At 35.5% G+C, this 16,170-nt stretch overlaps 1 protein-coding gene across 7 annotated transcripts in view; it reads right to left on the bottom strand.

Moving 5' to 3' along the window:
* Positions 1–16,170, bottom strand: part of LOC111503006 (Inwardly rectifying potassium channel 1) — a 133,793-nt gene that overhangs the window by 19,874 nt on the left and 97,749 nt on the right. For 6 of the 7 annotated variants that reach the window (XM_023157194.2, XM_023157193.2, XM_023157195.2 and 3 more), the window contains exons 3-4: positions 7,319–7,577; positions 943–1,128 (exon numbers count right to left, since the gene is read on the bottom strand). In XM_023157194.2, coding sequence (XP_023012962.1) covers positions 943–1,128; positions 7,319–7,577 — 445 coding nt within the window. Of the gene's footprint in view, positions 1–942; positions 1,129–7,318; positions 7,578–14,508; positions 14,625–16,170 lie in introns of those variants that run through there. The other variant, XM_023157199.2, reaches the window with a different exon arrangement.

Genomic DNA, 16,170 nt, shown 5'->3' with positions numbered 1-16,170 from the left:
AAGTTGGGTTAGGAAGATGTTCAAATTTGAAAATTTCAATATAAACCCGTATGTTTTCAGCAAATTCAATTATCTCCCCTTCGATATTGATGTGAATTTCGGCAATTTGCTGATTTATGAAGAAACTATTGTTTTTTCATTGCGGCCCTATTTCCCATGAAGGAATTGCATGTCGCAAAACCCCTGGGAATCCAAGAACAACTTTTAGGTCCCGCCCTGATTTTTCGAATATTCAACTCCTCCGATCAGAAGTTTGTATGAGCTTCAATTCAGGATAGACAAATCCATTTACAGGATGAGGTCGATACCAACTCATTAGTATTTTTTCACACCTATCATTCATACAATGTGAATGCTTTGGTCCAGAAGACCATTCAGATAGGCCGATTTAGTCAAAACGTTCAGTTATTAGTTATTGGCAGTGAAGATAATAATATTTGGAATGTACTTGGTTTCATATTGCAACTTTTTTGCTGTGTCAACGGTATCGTCGACTATAGACATCAGCCTAGTGTTCCAGATATGCAATGTTAACTACCCGAGCCATCTAAGAAGCACCATGGCTAAACACAGTAGCGCCATCTATATTAGGTAGTCAAATCAGCACAACTTCAACTAGAAAATTTTTCTCAGAAAAAATATCTGGTCGAGGTTGGATTCTAATCCACAACCTTTCGATCTTGAGTCGAAAGCACTACCTCTTGCACCAGTTCTAACCTAATATTTTTTCTTACGGACAGTTATACTATAACTTTGATCTTAAACATCACTATTAAATAAATATAGGTAACACAGATATAAAAATGATACGATACGTGTATTTTCTTTGGAAAAAAACTCCTTATTTATATCTTTAAAATATGGAGTAGATTTGAATATAACTGATTTGAATGAAATCAGTTTTCAGTGGGAATTGAAATTGGTCTCATATTTTTTACTCACCATAAATGCCTGAATCATCACTCCAGCTATGCTTTGTATGCACATAACAAAAATTGCTTCTGGACATTCTTCTGTGATAACTCTTCCTCCGTAACCGATTGTGTGTTGGGTCTCGATACTGTAGAGGAACGCTGATGTGAAACTGCGAATATTTGTCACGCAAGGCGTCCAAGAAACAGTTTCATTCTGAAAATGAAAACAAATATTTCAGAAGAAGGTTTTGATATGTTACTGAAGTTCGGTCATGTTACAGTTACTGACTTCTAAGTTTCCCCATTTTATATTTTTTGAGAAAGAATTCTAAAATGATTCGTAGAATAGAACGAATAGTTTCAACTCGAGGAAAATTATGGAAAATATTCTCCATGACATTTAAAAAAAAATATGCCATGGAATTAGTCGTTCGCTAATTGATGAAAATCTATAACGTTCCCAAGTATCTGTATCTGTAGAGTAGAGAGGGTGAGTGTAGGCCCACTTAGGCCACATGTGACCCATTGTACATCCTCCCGAGTAGTTGTCCTCTCAGATCATTCTCCATCCTGCTCCTTCCAGGTAGGTGTGTCCAGGAACACACACTTTCTTATTGATGATAACTCCGGACACTCGCATAGGACATGCCTGACAGTTTCATCTTCTTGTTCACACATCCTGCATATAGGTGTGTCCACTAGCCCCATATTATGGAGGTGTTTCCTTAGTTGACAGTGGTCAGTCAGAAATCCTACTACTTCCTAGGCTAAAGAATCGGCAATGCGATTACCTTTACTCCTGTCGTGCCCTTTAACCCACCTCAGGATGATGTTATTATCTACCGAGGCTTTGGCCAAATCTCGGTGGCACTCCAGTACTATCCCTGAGGTAACACGTTGTCTGTTCAAGGCTAATAGGGCTTGTCTACTATCAGTGCAGATTGTTATGTTTTTGTCAGAAATTCCTTTCCTGGTTACTTCTTTTGTGACGACTGAGATACCAGCCAGTTCTGTTTGAACCACGCTGGTATTTTTTCCCATTTTTCCCACTTAATCCTTAGGCTTAGTTATCTGGAGCACACTCCACATCCTGAGCCTTCTTTGGTTTTTGAGCCGATGAGACCGATGAGCCACCCCGACATTTCTCAACAACAAACCATCGGAGTGGAGTCCTATTGTGAGGAAATCGACGAAATGTACCAAAAATTTGCATCAGCAGCAGCCTGCACTGGTCAAAAGAAGAGGTTCGATACTGTTTCACGACAACACCTCTCTGCACGTTTCGCACATCACCGTCCGAAAATTAAACCGAATTCTGTCTCACCCACCATACTCCCCAGACCTCTCGCTAACCGACTACCATCTTTTGAAGCACTTTAACAACTTTCTCACCGGTAATAAACGGCCTTTGTCGACTTCATCGAATAGCGAGTATTCAATTTTTTTGCTAACGGAACTAATCGACTTGTATTACTTTTTATTTTTTCAACAGACCTCGTATACTATTGAAGTTCCTTGAACTCCAAAGTTTGAATAAGTTTTTCAGATTCTCAAAGAAACAATTCATTTGACATGACTACATATTATGTATCCTTTGAAATGAAGTCAACAATTTTGTTACACTACATTTTCAAAATTTCTCACTACTTGTATAGGTGCTCTTTCAAAATCTTGTGTTTTTGTTAAATTCTTCATGACAAAAACTCTTGAAATCACTTCATATTTTTAAAACGCTTTTATTAGCTTCACCTGAATGTATGTATATATGTTTGTTTGTTTGTTTGTTACTCTCAAGATCGGGATCTGTATTTGACAGAGTTATCGACATTATTGCTTGATCTATTCGCGGGCAGATGGCGCTTTACGTAACATCCTTGATATAATTCAAACTTATTTTACATGCATATCTTCATTCGAAAAAAGTGTATTTCCGTGTCACACACCCTGAGAGCATTCTGTCCTATAATTCTTTTCGAACAATTGCATCAATAGTCTAATCAACAAGTTCAAAAACATGCAAAATAGAGATGAAGGTCCTAAAAATATGAGCGATAGCTCATTCGATTCGAAATCACCCCTAGAAGAATGTTTTTGAAAGATTTTGGTGCAGGTGAAAAATTGCAATTGTTATTAACAAAATAAAATAAAAAAAATGGTTTTTAGTTTTAAGTTAATAACTCAAAAAATATTAACATTCAAGCAATTTTAAAAAAAGCTCGTTGAAGAGGAGGAAATTTCAGATAAAAAAGTTTCAACTCCCGAAACTCTATCTCCATTATTTATAATTTTAATTCGACGTTGAAAATAGGGTTCCGCGCGCTGCCGCTAAAGAGAGTTTATCAAAATAAATAATTTTTTTATAACATAAAATGTCATTTGTAAAGTTTGAAAAAAATCTAGTATCTTCTTAACACTTGAATGAATCGAGTCCCGTAGGAAAAAAGTTTTATCACCATTTTTCAAAAAGTTATTCAATTGTTAACTAACAAATTTTTTCCTAATCTCCGTTGACATAAATAATGGGATAAAAGGTATAAATAATTGGCCTATAAATTTGAAACTTCGTGGAGCCCTTTTAATATATATACTTCATACGATCCTGCGATAAAAGTTCATGAAAATTCATTAATTTGTTAATTATGATTTTTTATAACTATTGCAAAATGAAGTATCTAAATATTGAGTTTTTTTTTCAATTGATATTTAGCTATGTCTGTTTTCACATTGAACAATGTCAGTTATTAACATAGGATATGAATTTTTCACATTATTTGTTATTTGAATAATTTAAACAAATAGAGAAATTAAATATTTTTGAAAAATATTTTTTTGCTATTTTGTTATCTTGAGATGATTATGATTTATTTTTTTTTTCTTTATTTTAATTTTCAATTGTTTAAAATCGATTTTTTTATATTTCGATTGTTTAAATAATTAGTTGAGAAATAATCTTGCTTTCAAATTCATTATTCAATTGTTTATTAGTTCAACAATTTGTTATAAACAAATATTGACCAGCGTAATATTTTTTTTCTGGAGCAGAAAAAAATATAAAAACAGATATATATATATATATATATATATATATATATATATATATATATATATATATATATATATATATATATATATATATATATATAAAAGTGCCATAAATTATTTTTATTATAGAAAGTATTATAATAAATAGTTTCAGAAGTCGGGACTTGTTTATCGGACATTTCCTCCTCTTTAACGAGTTTTCTCGTTTATTAACGAAAAACTAAATACCATTTTTCAAATCTTATTTTGTTAATAACAATTGCAATTTTTTACCTGCACCAAAATCCTTCAAAAACATTTTTCTAGAGCTGATTCACAATCAAATGAGCTATCGCTCATATTTTTAGGACCTTTATCTCTATTTTTCATGTTTTTGAAATTGTTGATTAGACTACAACGCATTTTTGTGTCTATTCCATGTACGTTAAAAATTTTGCTTCTATGCTCCCAACATTTAACAAGTCGTGTGTGCAATTTTTCAAACGAACTTCAAACTGGAAATATCTCTACACCTTTATTCTGTTTACTTCGAAAACATCACATGTGTGCAAATATCTACAAAGTACTAGTCACTTTTAGAATTTCTAATAATTCTATTTAAAAAATTCTTGTATTTACACGGCAAAATACGTCAACTTTCGTCATACGTCAACATTCACTGATCGTGACAAACATATGAATTGGTACAGATCCGGCTCTATGAAAGATTTCAGCGCAAATTTCCATTCCGTAAAATTTTGAAGTTAGATGGTTAGTGATTATGTTTGCAGGATCCGATTGTTCGTGTGATTAAGGTGGGTGAAATGGTCTATGTATTTATTTTGTACAAATTCATAGTCACTTTAATGAAATGCATGAAAACACCCATTATCCCATTATCAAGTATAAAATAAAATAATTGAAGGGGTTATATTTTTTAGGGGTGATTAATTCGTATCAAGATGGAGTAGTAGAAAGCCATAAACTTCCTTTCCCAAAATAAAATAACTAGTGGAAATTAGACAAAAGTGTTTCCATTCATTTCATTGAAGTGAGTAAAATGAATTTTATTTTTACATTTTTTCTGGGTCGAAGTCATCTATTTGGTCTTATCCTTCACGGGCCTATATTTAATTCGTTGGTAGATTTTTTAGAATCTCATTAACTTTCTGCCCTAAATATTTACTTCACCTTTCACATCGATTTTAATTTTTTTAAAATATAAGATAATTTCTTCAGGATTTGAAGAGTGAAGAAAACAAACTCGGGGCTAGTAGGCCGTGGTTCAATGGAAATTGTAGTAGCAAACGTTCGTCTGCGGCGGACATCATGTAGTAAGTGCTTCGTTGTCGCCGCCAACGCACATACTATTGATGATGTCTGCCACAGTAGCAGACGAAACGTTTGATCCATTCGACCACGGTCTATCACAACTCCAGTGGTGAATTTTCAACTGGTCTAACAGAGAAATATTTTTTAAGAACAAAACACAAGCACTACAGGAGTCAAATGTGCCAAGTCACTTGAACACCTCCCATGAAAGTATCTATAGAAGAGAAACAAATCTTCAACCTTTCTTCGACATAGAATGGAAAAATCAGGTATATATAGAATAGAGTGTGGCGAATGCTCTGCAGTGTATACAGGCCAAACCGGTAGAAATTTTGACGTAAGGCTCGGTGAACACATCTCTTTGGACAAAAAATCTACAATGTATGAACATCTTCAAGAATCGAAAGACAAAATAAATGAAGATAACCTCAAAATCCTACACATATGTAATGAAGGGAAAAATGAATTTGTTTGAAGCCATGGAAATTAACAAATCAATTAAAAACCAGAAATATATACCCCTAAACGAGCAACTCGATTTATGTAGGTCTCCACTCTTGAATTTATAAGTTTAACAACCCCTATAATCTTCAGTGTTGAATTTTAAAGTTGGCACCCTGATTCGTTTAACTACCTGTCTTATGTTACCTAAAAACTCCCGATATAACCGAAATTTTCAAATTTCACATTTTAGTTTTATACTTGATTATGGGGAAAAACCCGAAACCGGTCGTATAAATAAAATTGACTAGTGGTAATTAGACTGGAATGTTTTCATTCATTTCTTTAAAGTGATCATGAATTACCACCAAATAAACAAGTCATCAGTCACACATATTCATTCGTAAGCCTTGTGCGATGTTTGTTGTTATTTATTTTCATGACGGAAAACATCTGCTTACATAAATAGGTACTACCAAACATGCGCAGAATGCGTACCGCATGCTTCTTTAATTCCGGGTAGTTATTCAAACTCTTGAAATATTATGTATAAAATGTAAGAGCGTTACTGTCTGTGATTGAGTTATATGATGGAATTGGCCGATACTTGATGAAAATCCATAACTAACGTAGTCAAAATCACAACAAAGTGCTTTTTGAACCTACATATAATTGAGTTGTTTACTAGAACTAAATCGGTACCTAACTAACACTCTCTCGCTTGTCTAGGCACGCGTTTTTTCCAGTGACACAGTGTGATCTTACGCCGTAGTAATACGACCTGGAGCCGGATGCGGCCGTGGACCATATCTTTACAACGACTGCCATAAATGATGCTCTAACCGCGCGCTCTCCTCCTTTTATCTCGAAACGTTTAGAAAAATTTTGAAACAAGCGTCGTAGGGAATTTAATTTTCTACATTATTGACAATGAAGTGTTTTTTGAATACGTTTAAATGGGTTGTTTACTAGAACTAAATTGATATCTAACTTACACTCTCTCGCTTGTCTAGGCACTCGCTTCTTTCTGTGACAGATGGCGATCGCGGGCCGTAGTGATACGACCTGGAGCCGGATGCGGCCCGCGGGCCGTATCTTTGACATGACTGCCTTAAATGATGCTCTAATCGCACGCTCACCTCCTTTTATCTCGAAACGTATAAACAAAATTTGAAACAAGCGTCGTAGGGAATTTAATCTTCTACATTATTGACAATAAAGTGTTTTATGAATACGTTTAATTGGGTTGTTTACTAGAACTAAATTGGTACTGGCTTCTTTCTATGACAGATGGCGATCGCGAGCCGTAGTGATACGACTTGGAGCCAGATGTGGCCTGCGGGTCGTATCTTTGACATGACTGTCTTAAATGATGCTCTACCCGCGCACTATCCTTCTTCTGTCTCGAAACGTATACAATTTTTTTTAAACAAAAGTCGCATTATTGACGAAGCATAGGAAACAATATATTTGAAATGTGATTGTTGACGTTTATAAGAATATTACCACATATCTTTTTTTCCGTCCATTCAAAAGCTTTTTGATGCTTTTATAATCCAAAATAGTGGGTACAATGGGTGTAAGATATGTTCAATGAAGAAACAACTCACCAAATGTTCCTCAATGAGATCTCCGTGAGTAAATACAATAAGCCACCAGACTGTAGCGAATATTAACCAAGATAACAGGAAGTTCATTGCAAACACCAACAGCGTCCAGCGCCATTGGGCATCCACCAATGTCGTAAATATATCTTGTAAATATTTCCTACGTCGCTTCGCCACATGTCCTTGCACAACGTTACAGTCTCCATGTTTGAAAACCACTCTCTTCCTCAACCGTCTAGCGTTGAAACGGGATTGCCTAAATCTGAAACAAGTAAAACCAATATTTTATATGCCAGTCAAGTGTAAATATTGTACACACAAATAGAGTGAAGACGGAATAATATTCGAAATTGAAGTTCTGTTTTTTATTATTTCAACATAGCCTGTAAAGTCGTCTGGAGTTCGGATCCCCTTCTCTGCATGGTCCGTGACCATGAGAGAGCAGGAATTGGAGCATTTCTCTTTAGGGCAGCTGCCGAGCAGCTGATGAACTCGGTATAGTTTTCGACACTGAACGAGGTGACCACAACTCTGTCGCCGAGTTGGAACCTGTTCAGCAAAAAGCTCATATAAAAGCCTAAGAGATAACCTCACTTCTGCGGAAACACAAGGATAAGCCAATGCATGGGGTCATTTTCAATAACATTGGAGACCTTGGCTTATCAAAGCCAAGGTTCCTAATACAAGGTGCCCGAGATTCTAATGCACTTGCTATCAGGATGTCCAGCATATGTGGTCTCGGCCTATATCCATCGACATAACGCGGCCCTAAGAGTGCTATATTACCATCAACGGCACTCTTACGGTATTGACGAGATATTGGTGTTGCCCTACGCTCTGGAGGATATTGAATCCGTTGTGGGGAACGAGAAGTGCCGAATTTATTGGAACTATCCGTTCCCCTTAGGCTCATACAAGCTAATAAGCCTGTTGTAGTCCTTTTCGACCGCCAGAGTGAGACCGAAAAGAGAAGGCAGGCTCCACACAGGCTCTACACAGACCACTCTGTCAAGATGGTCGTTCTGATTATTGGAGTCCTTAGTGGAATGATGCCCTCTCTACTCTCGAAACTTAAAATCATACCGGTTTGCCGCGCTAAGGCAGAAATCTTAGCCGCACAAATGCAGAAGGCTGCGCTGCACTGCGCTTCCTCAGGGCAGATGATTATCGGATCCAATGATCACTTACCCCATGGTGTGGGGCCTGACCAGCGCATTATACGGTGAAAAAATATTTATTTGCCAAAACAACTACAGTAACCAATGTCGATATTGAAAATAAATAAAGAGTTAGCCAAGCATTGCTTTGTATCGTGGTTAAGAGAAATTAGGGGAAAAGATTAGAAAAGAAAAGAATGAAAGTTATCACTTAATATACATCAATGATATATACTAACAGTCTTTAGTCAATAACAATGTATAATAGTCGTTTACTCATGTGATCATAACCAACAATGTTTATGATTAGAAAAATGTCAGATTTGAACATAAACCGGCTTCAATCATTCAGCAGTACTCCACAATTGTGATATGTTTTATGATTATTCGATGAGTTACAGTTAGGCCTGATAATAAGATGTAGTCCCAGATAAGAAAAACCGCGAATGAGAGAAACCGTGGGGGAAGGAAGGAAAGAAAGGATGAAGAAAGTCTACGAACTAGAGTTGATTCAAACAATTCAAGGTAGCTTCTTTGAGAAACACATTTTTTTTCTTTTTTTTTAAATTTTCATTTTATTTTTCTTCACAGCATTTCCCATCATAGTTTTGTAATTATTTTTTGCATCGATGAATCGGTGTAAGTTTTCTCGAGGTATACCAAGTAATCATTTTTTTGTATGACTCTCAAACATTCCTAGGGAATTAATTTGTTATATAATTTAGGTCCTATTAGGTAAGTATGGCATCTTTGTGCAATGGTTTTTTCTGGTTTTGGTATTTTAAGGGCGTTCATTTTGTGTCTTATGTTATGTATATGTGATATCCGAATCGAAACTTTCTTATTTTTGTGTTGATACATAAGAAGACTGTGACAGAATAATTGGCGAATATCAAGTACTTTGGTCTCGGTATATAACAAGTCAGATGAGAAGAAATTTCTGTATAGCTTCAAGATTTCGTAACAAAGTTTTATTTGCTCCTCCCCAGACTACGATTCCATATAATAAATGCGATTCCGCTAATGAATGGTAAATTATTTTCATTTGTTCCACTTTCAGGATATTTGATAAATATTTGAACTTATACAGTGAGTATCTCAGTTTTTTATGATATTATTGATATGCGTTTACCATTTAAAGTGCTTATCTGAAAATACTCCTAAATATTTAATAGTTTTGGTAGACGACATTTCAACTTGGGAAGTATTATGCAAGAGTGTAAGCTTATTATATTCTGGTAAATTGTTGACTATATTTATTCTCTCATTAATGATCTTTTCATTCAGTTGTGAATGGTTCGAGTAATGCTTTTGTTCCTGTAACAGCAGGAGAAAGTTAAAGAAGATGAACGCTGTGTTTTTCTCATAACGTTCCAGTCTTCAACAGAGAGTTGTCTCCTAGAGACTGGTGCAGAATTGAGTGACGCTTTTGCGGTTAGGAATGGTTGTATCTGTTTTTTGGGAATTGTTGAGCGCCAAGAATCTGGATAAACAATAAAAACAATGAAACCTAGTGTTACTATCTTCACAGCAACGCATCAACAAGAGAGGCGGACTACCTGAGTCAACATAAATACAACCTACAAACTGGAAATCACCAGTCATCAGTTAATCATCAAAAAAAAACCTCTGAAGAAGCCAGCCACTAGTGCTGTCAAAACGTTAGGATACAGTTCTGAACTACGACGGCCTTCACACTCGAATGGAGATAGTAACACTGAAAATCTCGGCCGTCACAGCCTTAACCAATTTATCACAATGAAACTCAGTTCAAATTTTTCATGACTGTTTTTCAGGGGATAAAAATGTGTGTGATTTTATTATTCATAATTCACATATGGAAAGTTTTATTATTGATATTCAATTATGATTGTGGTCGAGTATTTCTGAAAACTCATACGATAACTACGAGAGGCGCTAGCGTTTGGATGAAGTTATTCGAACTCAAGGAATATTTCAAAGAAAAAAAATTGAAAAATTTCTCTTTTTGTTTAAGATATCGGGGGACCTCATCAATTATTCGAAAGAATAAAAAAAGATCTGCGTGTTCCCTATTGGAAACTACGAATAGGAAATATAGGTATCTAACTTCTAGTTTTCTGATTTTTTATTTATTTATTTATTTATTTGTTCACAAACTCTACAGACCATGGCCCAGTTACAGAGTAGGAAAGGTAAATATCACACATAGATTTGTACATACAACAAAATGACAAAAAAGTTATAAAAAAAATATTCAAGAAGAGTTATACAATTTCATACAACCTATTTCTAAAACTAGTAAGATTTTGGAAGAAGATATCACAGTCTGAATTGAAAGGGTTATATTTTTAGGAGTGATTAATTTTTGGGAAAGAAAGTTTTTGGCTTTCTACTACTCCATCTGATACACTGTTCATATAGAAGTATTTGTTTCGAAAGAAATTTTTTCTTTCGTGTAATTCAATGTTTATATGAAAGTAGCTGTTTCAGGAGGACTTTCTTTCAGTTTGTGTCTGAAAGTTACTTCTTTGCATGATCTACACATCCATGTATAGAGTTACTTATTTTCAAATTGATTACTTCCTTCCTTTCTTTGGAAGATTCTCTCATCCCTTTTTTTTGTATCAGATGGAGTAGTAGAAAGCCAAAAACTTTCTTTCCCAAAATATCACAGTCATTTTGTACATTATTGTAGGCATTGCACATAGCATTTAATAGGGCATTTTGATAATAATTTGTTCTTGCCGATTCAATATAAAATGATATTTTAAAAAATATCAGAGCATCAGTGAGAGCCAATCTGTACGCGGATGATCTGGTTTTATATACAAGTGGTAGAAGCATCCCATCTGCAGCAAGACTACTGCAAACCGCAATATATGAACTCGAAACTTGGTCCAAAAACACTGGGTTTGAATTTTCAACTAGCAAAACCAAATGCATACTTTTCTCCAAAAGTTCTGATATGGATCCACCAGTTATAACACTCAACAACTGTCATTTGGAATTTGTTGACGAGATAAAATTTCTCGGACTCATATTTGACAAAAAACTTCAATGGAAAAAACATATTAATATCTTGAAACAGACATGTCAGAACGGCATCAATCTGTTGAAAGTTTTAGCAAACCAATCTTGGGGAGCTGACTGCGTCACATTGTTACATATATACCGAATGATAATTCGTTCGAAGATAGACTACGGATCTATAGTGTACTCTAGTGGTCGTAAATCAGTGCTCAAACAACTAGACAGCATTCATCATGCAGGTTTGAGAATTTCTCTTGGCGCATACCGAACCAGTCCCGTGGAAAGTCTTTACGTGGAAGCAGGAGAACCCCCTCTAGAAATCAGAAGAAAATACCTGACATTAACGTATGCAGCAAGGATATCGGCAAACTACAGAAACCCTGTTCATAAACGTATTTTTCCTCATCATACCAATCCAATTTATGAGCAAAACCCCAATATAATGGCACCATTGCATACTCGGATACGCAGAATAGCGGCAACAATAGATTTCACTTCAACACAACCAATTAATACGAACACCCCTCCCCCCTGGACAATAGATATTCCTCCTTGCAACACTGAACTCCTCAAATTCCCAAAACACGACACTCCTAATTTACTCATCCTAAATTCCTTCAGAGCAATATCCAATAAATATACTGAATACAAGCATATATACACTGATGCGTCAAAATGTGAAGAAGGAGTGGGAGCAGCAGTTATCAGCGAGCATGGTACTGACTCTTATAAACTGTCAAAAAGTTGTAGCGTATACACTGGAGAGCTATATGCGTTATCCAAAGCCATTATGAAAGCAAGGAGAACAGATGGAAACACTGTAATATACACGGACTCGCTCAGCTCAGTGGAAGGGATCCAACGACTTTATCCCAGACATCAAATTTTACAAAGAATCAAATCAAACCTGGCTGCATTATATCAGGGGGGTAAAAAAGTTGAAATAGTATGGGTCCCATCACACACTGGGATACCAGGAAATGAAAAAGCCGATGAAATGGCTCGCAACTCTTCCACAAGCCCTGTATTATGAATAATGAAGAAAATACCATATCAAGACTTATACAACCAAATTAAATCTGTAACCTCGCATCTATGGAAAGTCAGATGGCAGACACTTACAACAAACAAGCTCTACAAACTAAATCCGAACATGGAAAAGCCGAACTATTCTGGACTAAGCAGGAAACATCAGACGATTCTAACTCGCCTAAGGATTGGACATACCAGACTCACACATCAGCACATCTTGAAGAAGGAGCCACCACCAAATTGTAACTGGTGCTACACAACATTAACTGTACATCATCTATTTAGCTGTCCCCAATACCAGCAGTACAGAAATGCCCTTCTGCTACCTAGTGACATCTCCATCCTTTCGAATACAAACTTTAGAAAAGTGATTCAATATATCAGTGATATTAAGATTACCAACATATTGTAAATATTATATTGTTCCACCGCAAATGACCCTTTGAGGTCGAATGCGGATTGAATAAATAATAAAAAAAAAAATATAAAATGTGCGAAAAGATCTAGTTCCATAAGCAGGTACATTGAAATTGATTTTTGATAGAAGACAGGGATCATCCACTTCACCATGTATCATCTTGTACAAGTATATTGAGTATGCAAATACTCTTCTTTTCTCGAGGGTTTGTATGTTGAACTTTTCAAGTAGCACTACTTTGGAAATATCAAGGTCATAGTTACCTGTTTCTTTGAAGTGAAGATATCTAAGGAAATTATTTTGAACTCTTCCAACGCTATACTTGTAACAATTATATTGAGGACACCAGATAATGGAAGCATATTCCAAAATGCTTCATATAAAAGTGATACAAATGTTTGATGAAGGTACTATTGTTGAATTCCTAGAGTTGCGAACTACAAACCCATACATCTTTGAGATCTTGTTTGTTATATTCACTATATGTGATTTAAATGATGATTCATAATCAAAATTAACACCAAGGTCTGTTATTTCTCGAGTTCTGTTGAGTTTTATACAGTCCATCTCGTAGCTGTACGTTATACTGTCTTTTTTCCGGGAGAATGTCATAGTATTACACTTTTGAACGTTGAATAACAATTTGTTCTTTTTTGACCACTCAACGATGTTATTTATATCGTTTTGTAGATGCCAATAACAACTAGCAAGATGACGTGATATTTTTTACAAGACTATTGATAAATAAAATAAGTAACAAAGGACCTAAGTTGGAACGGAACTACAGACGATGCAATAAATAGACTGGACTTAAGCCCTTTCACTATCACACTTTGTTTTCGATTAGATAGATATGAACTGAAAAATTTTATCAGGTTGGGATGAAAACCAAAGTCATATTCTAGGGTTCTTAGAAAAATTGGATGTGAGACTTTATCAAAAGCTTCAGTGAAGTCGGTGTATATTATGTCTACTTGAGCATGACTATCCAAGTTTTCAGCTACGAATTGGGTAACATTGCTAAGATTACTAACAGTGGATCTTTGTTTCATGAAGCCATGTTGGAACTGTGATATTTTAGGAGAAACTCATCTATAGAGATGCTTGACAATGACAGTCTCGAAAAGTTTGACTGGTGCAGATAACACTACCACCGGCCTGTACATGATAATATCGGTTTTGTCACTTTTTTTGAAGACTGGAATAACCTTTACTTCTTTCCAGGTGTCAGGAAATGTTTTGCTTCTCAAAGTCGGGTGAAAGATAGTTTTCAATGGACATAACAAGAAGTCGACAAGATCTTTGAATATGAATGGTGGTATATTATCAGGCCCAACTGACTTTTTATCTCCAAACACCTAGCTGCATCAATGATATCATCATGATCTATACGGAACATATATATCAATTCAAGACTGCTATTATCAGTAGATGCTGAACCATCAACACGGTCATTTGTATAAACTGTATAAACTGTATGAATTTTCATCCTTTGTGATTACACAAAGTAACCCCTTCCCCTCGAAAGTCCTACCCTACCTGGAATGAAATATTGGAATGAAAATAAAACCTACCTTTTATGAGTTTCAATGTATTCTCTCCACTGTTCATAATTATTCTTGTCATATTTATGCACACATTCCAAGGAATTTGAGGATGATAACATTGTACAACGGCAGTTCAATGTATCTTTGAAAAATTTCACATTCTCACGAGCACGACCAGAGAACTATTATTTTCATTCATGCCTACTTCGAATGGCAATTAGAACTGACGCGAATTTATCAGTTGGTGATAACCTATATGTTTATATGACTGTATGTTAAAAACCGAAAGGAAAAGGTTATGGGAAAAACGTATACGAGGCGTTCTGAATAAAATACCGTGGTCTGTAATTTCTTCCTTACCAAACGCACGTAATTTGATTGAGAAATAAAGAAATTATTCATCTCATTAACCAAGAGAATAATACGTGTTATTTGTTATCGGTTTCCTTAATGATAAAAGTGTGAACTAACTCATAAAGATGACAATAACCATCTTTCTGATTTTTCAAAATTTCATTCTTTATTTAGAGTTATTTGATTTTTCATTACTGTTACAAATCGGAGATGCGCTTTCTGATGAACAGATTTTTGGTTTCCACTTCTCCATATACATAAAAAAAATGTGGGAAACTTTAAAAAGAAGGAGAAATGCAACTAAGTTCAAAATAAACTCTTCATTGATAGAAGTTAGGCTGAGGGCACAAAAAGGGCGACAGACGAGCAATTGCAGAGCGAAGCTACGACGGTATGATGACAATGCATAGAACAACATACAGTATAGGTGACGCGCACGAAACGAGCGGGGGCATCTTCATTCTATTTAGCGTCACCACACTGCCAAAGGAACCCCTACTCCTCCAAACTTACCCCCTCCGTATCATCGGCGCCAAGGCGTCGGCAATACGGAGACGAATCAGCGGGGTAGAAGACCCAATTCCTTCATTTCCAGAAAATCACAAACAATTCCTACACCATAGTTCATCAAATATAACTTGAAACTAACAATTCTAGGTCCTTCGAAATAGGCAAACATAAATACAAAGACTAACATTTCTACTTGACCCAACCCATGTATCCCAATTGTACATCAATATTATCGCACTTCTTTGGATACACATATATACAAGTGAGCAGTTTCGTTTTCTACCATGACTGAGGAGACCATAACCCGTCCTCTGATGTAACCTTGCCAAAAAGTAAGTTTCAAGCCTTCCAAAGACTGAAATGTGTAGAAAAGAAATGCCGTGTAAACAAAAATTTTGCCAGAAAGTATTGTTAAAAAATTGAGGATTGTAAAGAAAAAGGATACATTAGAAAACTGACTGAAGAAGAAGAGAAACATATTAATCCCCGCACATGGTATCTGCCCCATTTTGCTGTGGAAAATACAAACAAGCCGAAAAAAATCAGGCGTGTGTTTGATGCAGCTACCAAATAAAAAAGAACACAAAATAAAAATACAGAATGATGAATAATGACCAGTCTGAAGGTAGCCATGTGTTTTCATCCATGTGTTTGGTGAAAGAGAGGCGAGCGCGCTATTCCGCCATAGGTCGTTTCACCGCAATTATTCACATGGCTAGCCATGGAAATTTTTACATTGACTGACTCATTGCTGGAAATGAACTGATGTGATTGGAAATGATTCAAATGGTGATGAAAATCCTTTTTTTTATGAAATGAACCGCA

This window comes from Leptinotarsa decemlineata, unplaced genomic scaffold (genome assembly GCF_025532065.1).
Source record: "Leptinotarsa decemlineata unplaced genomic scaffold, Ldec_3_MD MMD2_tig00004307_RagTag_RagTag, whole genome shotgun sequence".
NCBI classification, from domain to species: Eukaryota; Metazoa; Arthropoda; class Insecta; order Coleoptera; family Chrysomelidae; genus Leptinotarsa; species Leptinotarsa decemlineata.
This window is presented reverse-complemented; position numbering and strand designations above follow the sequence as displayed.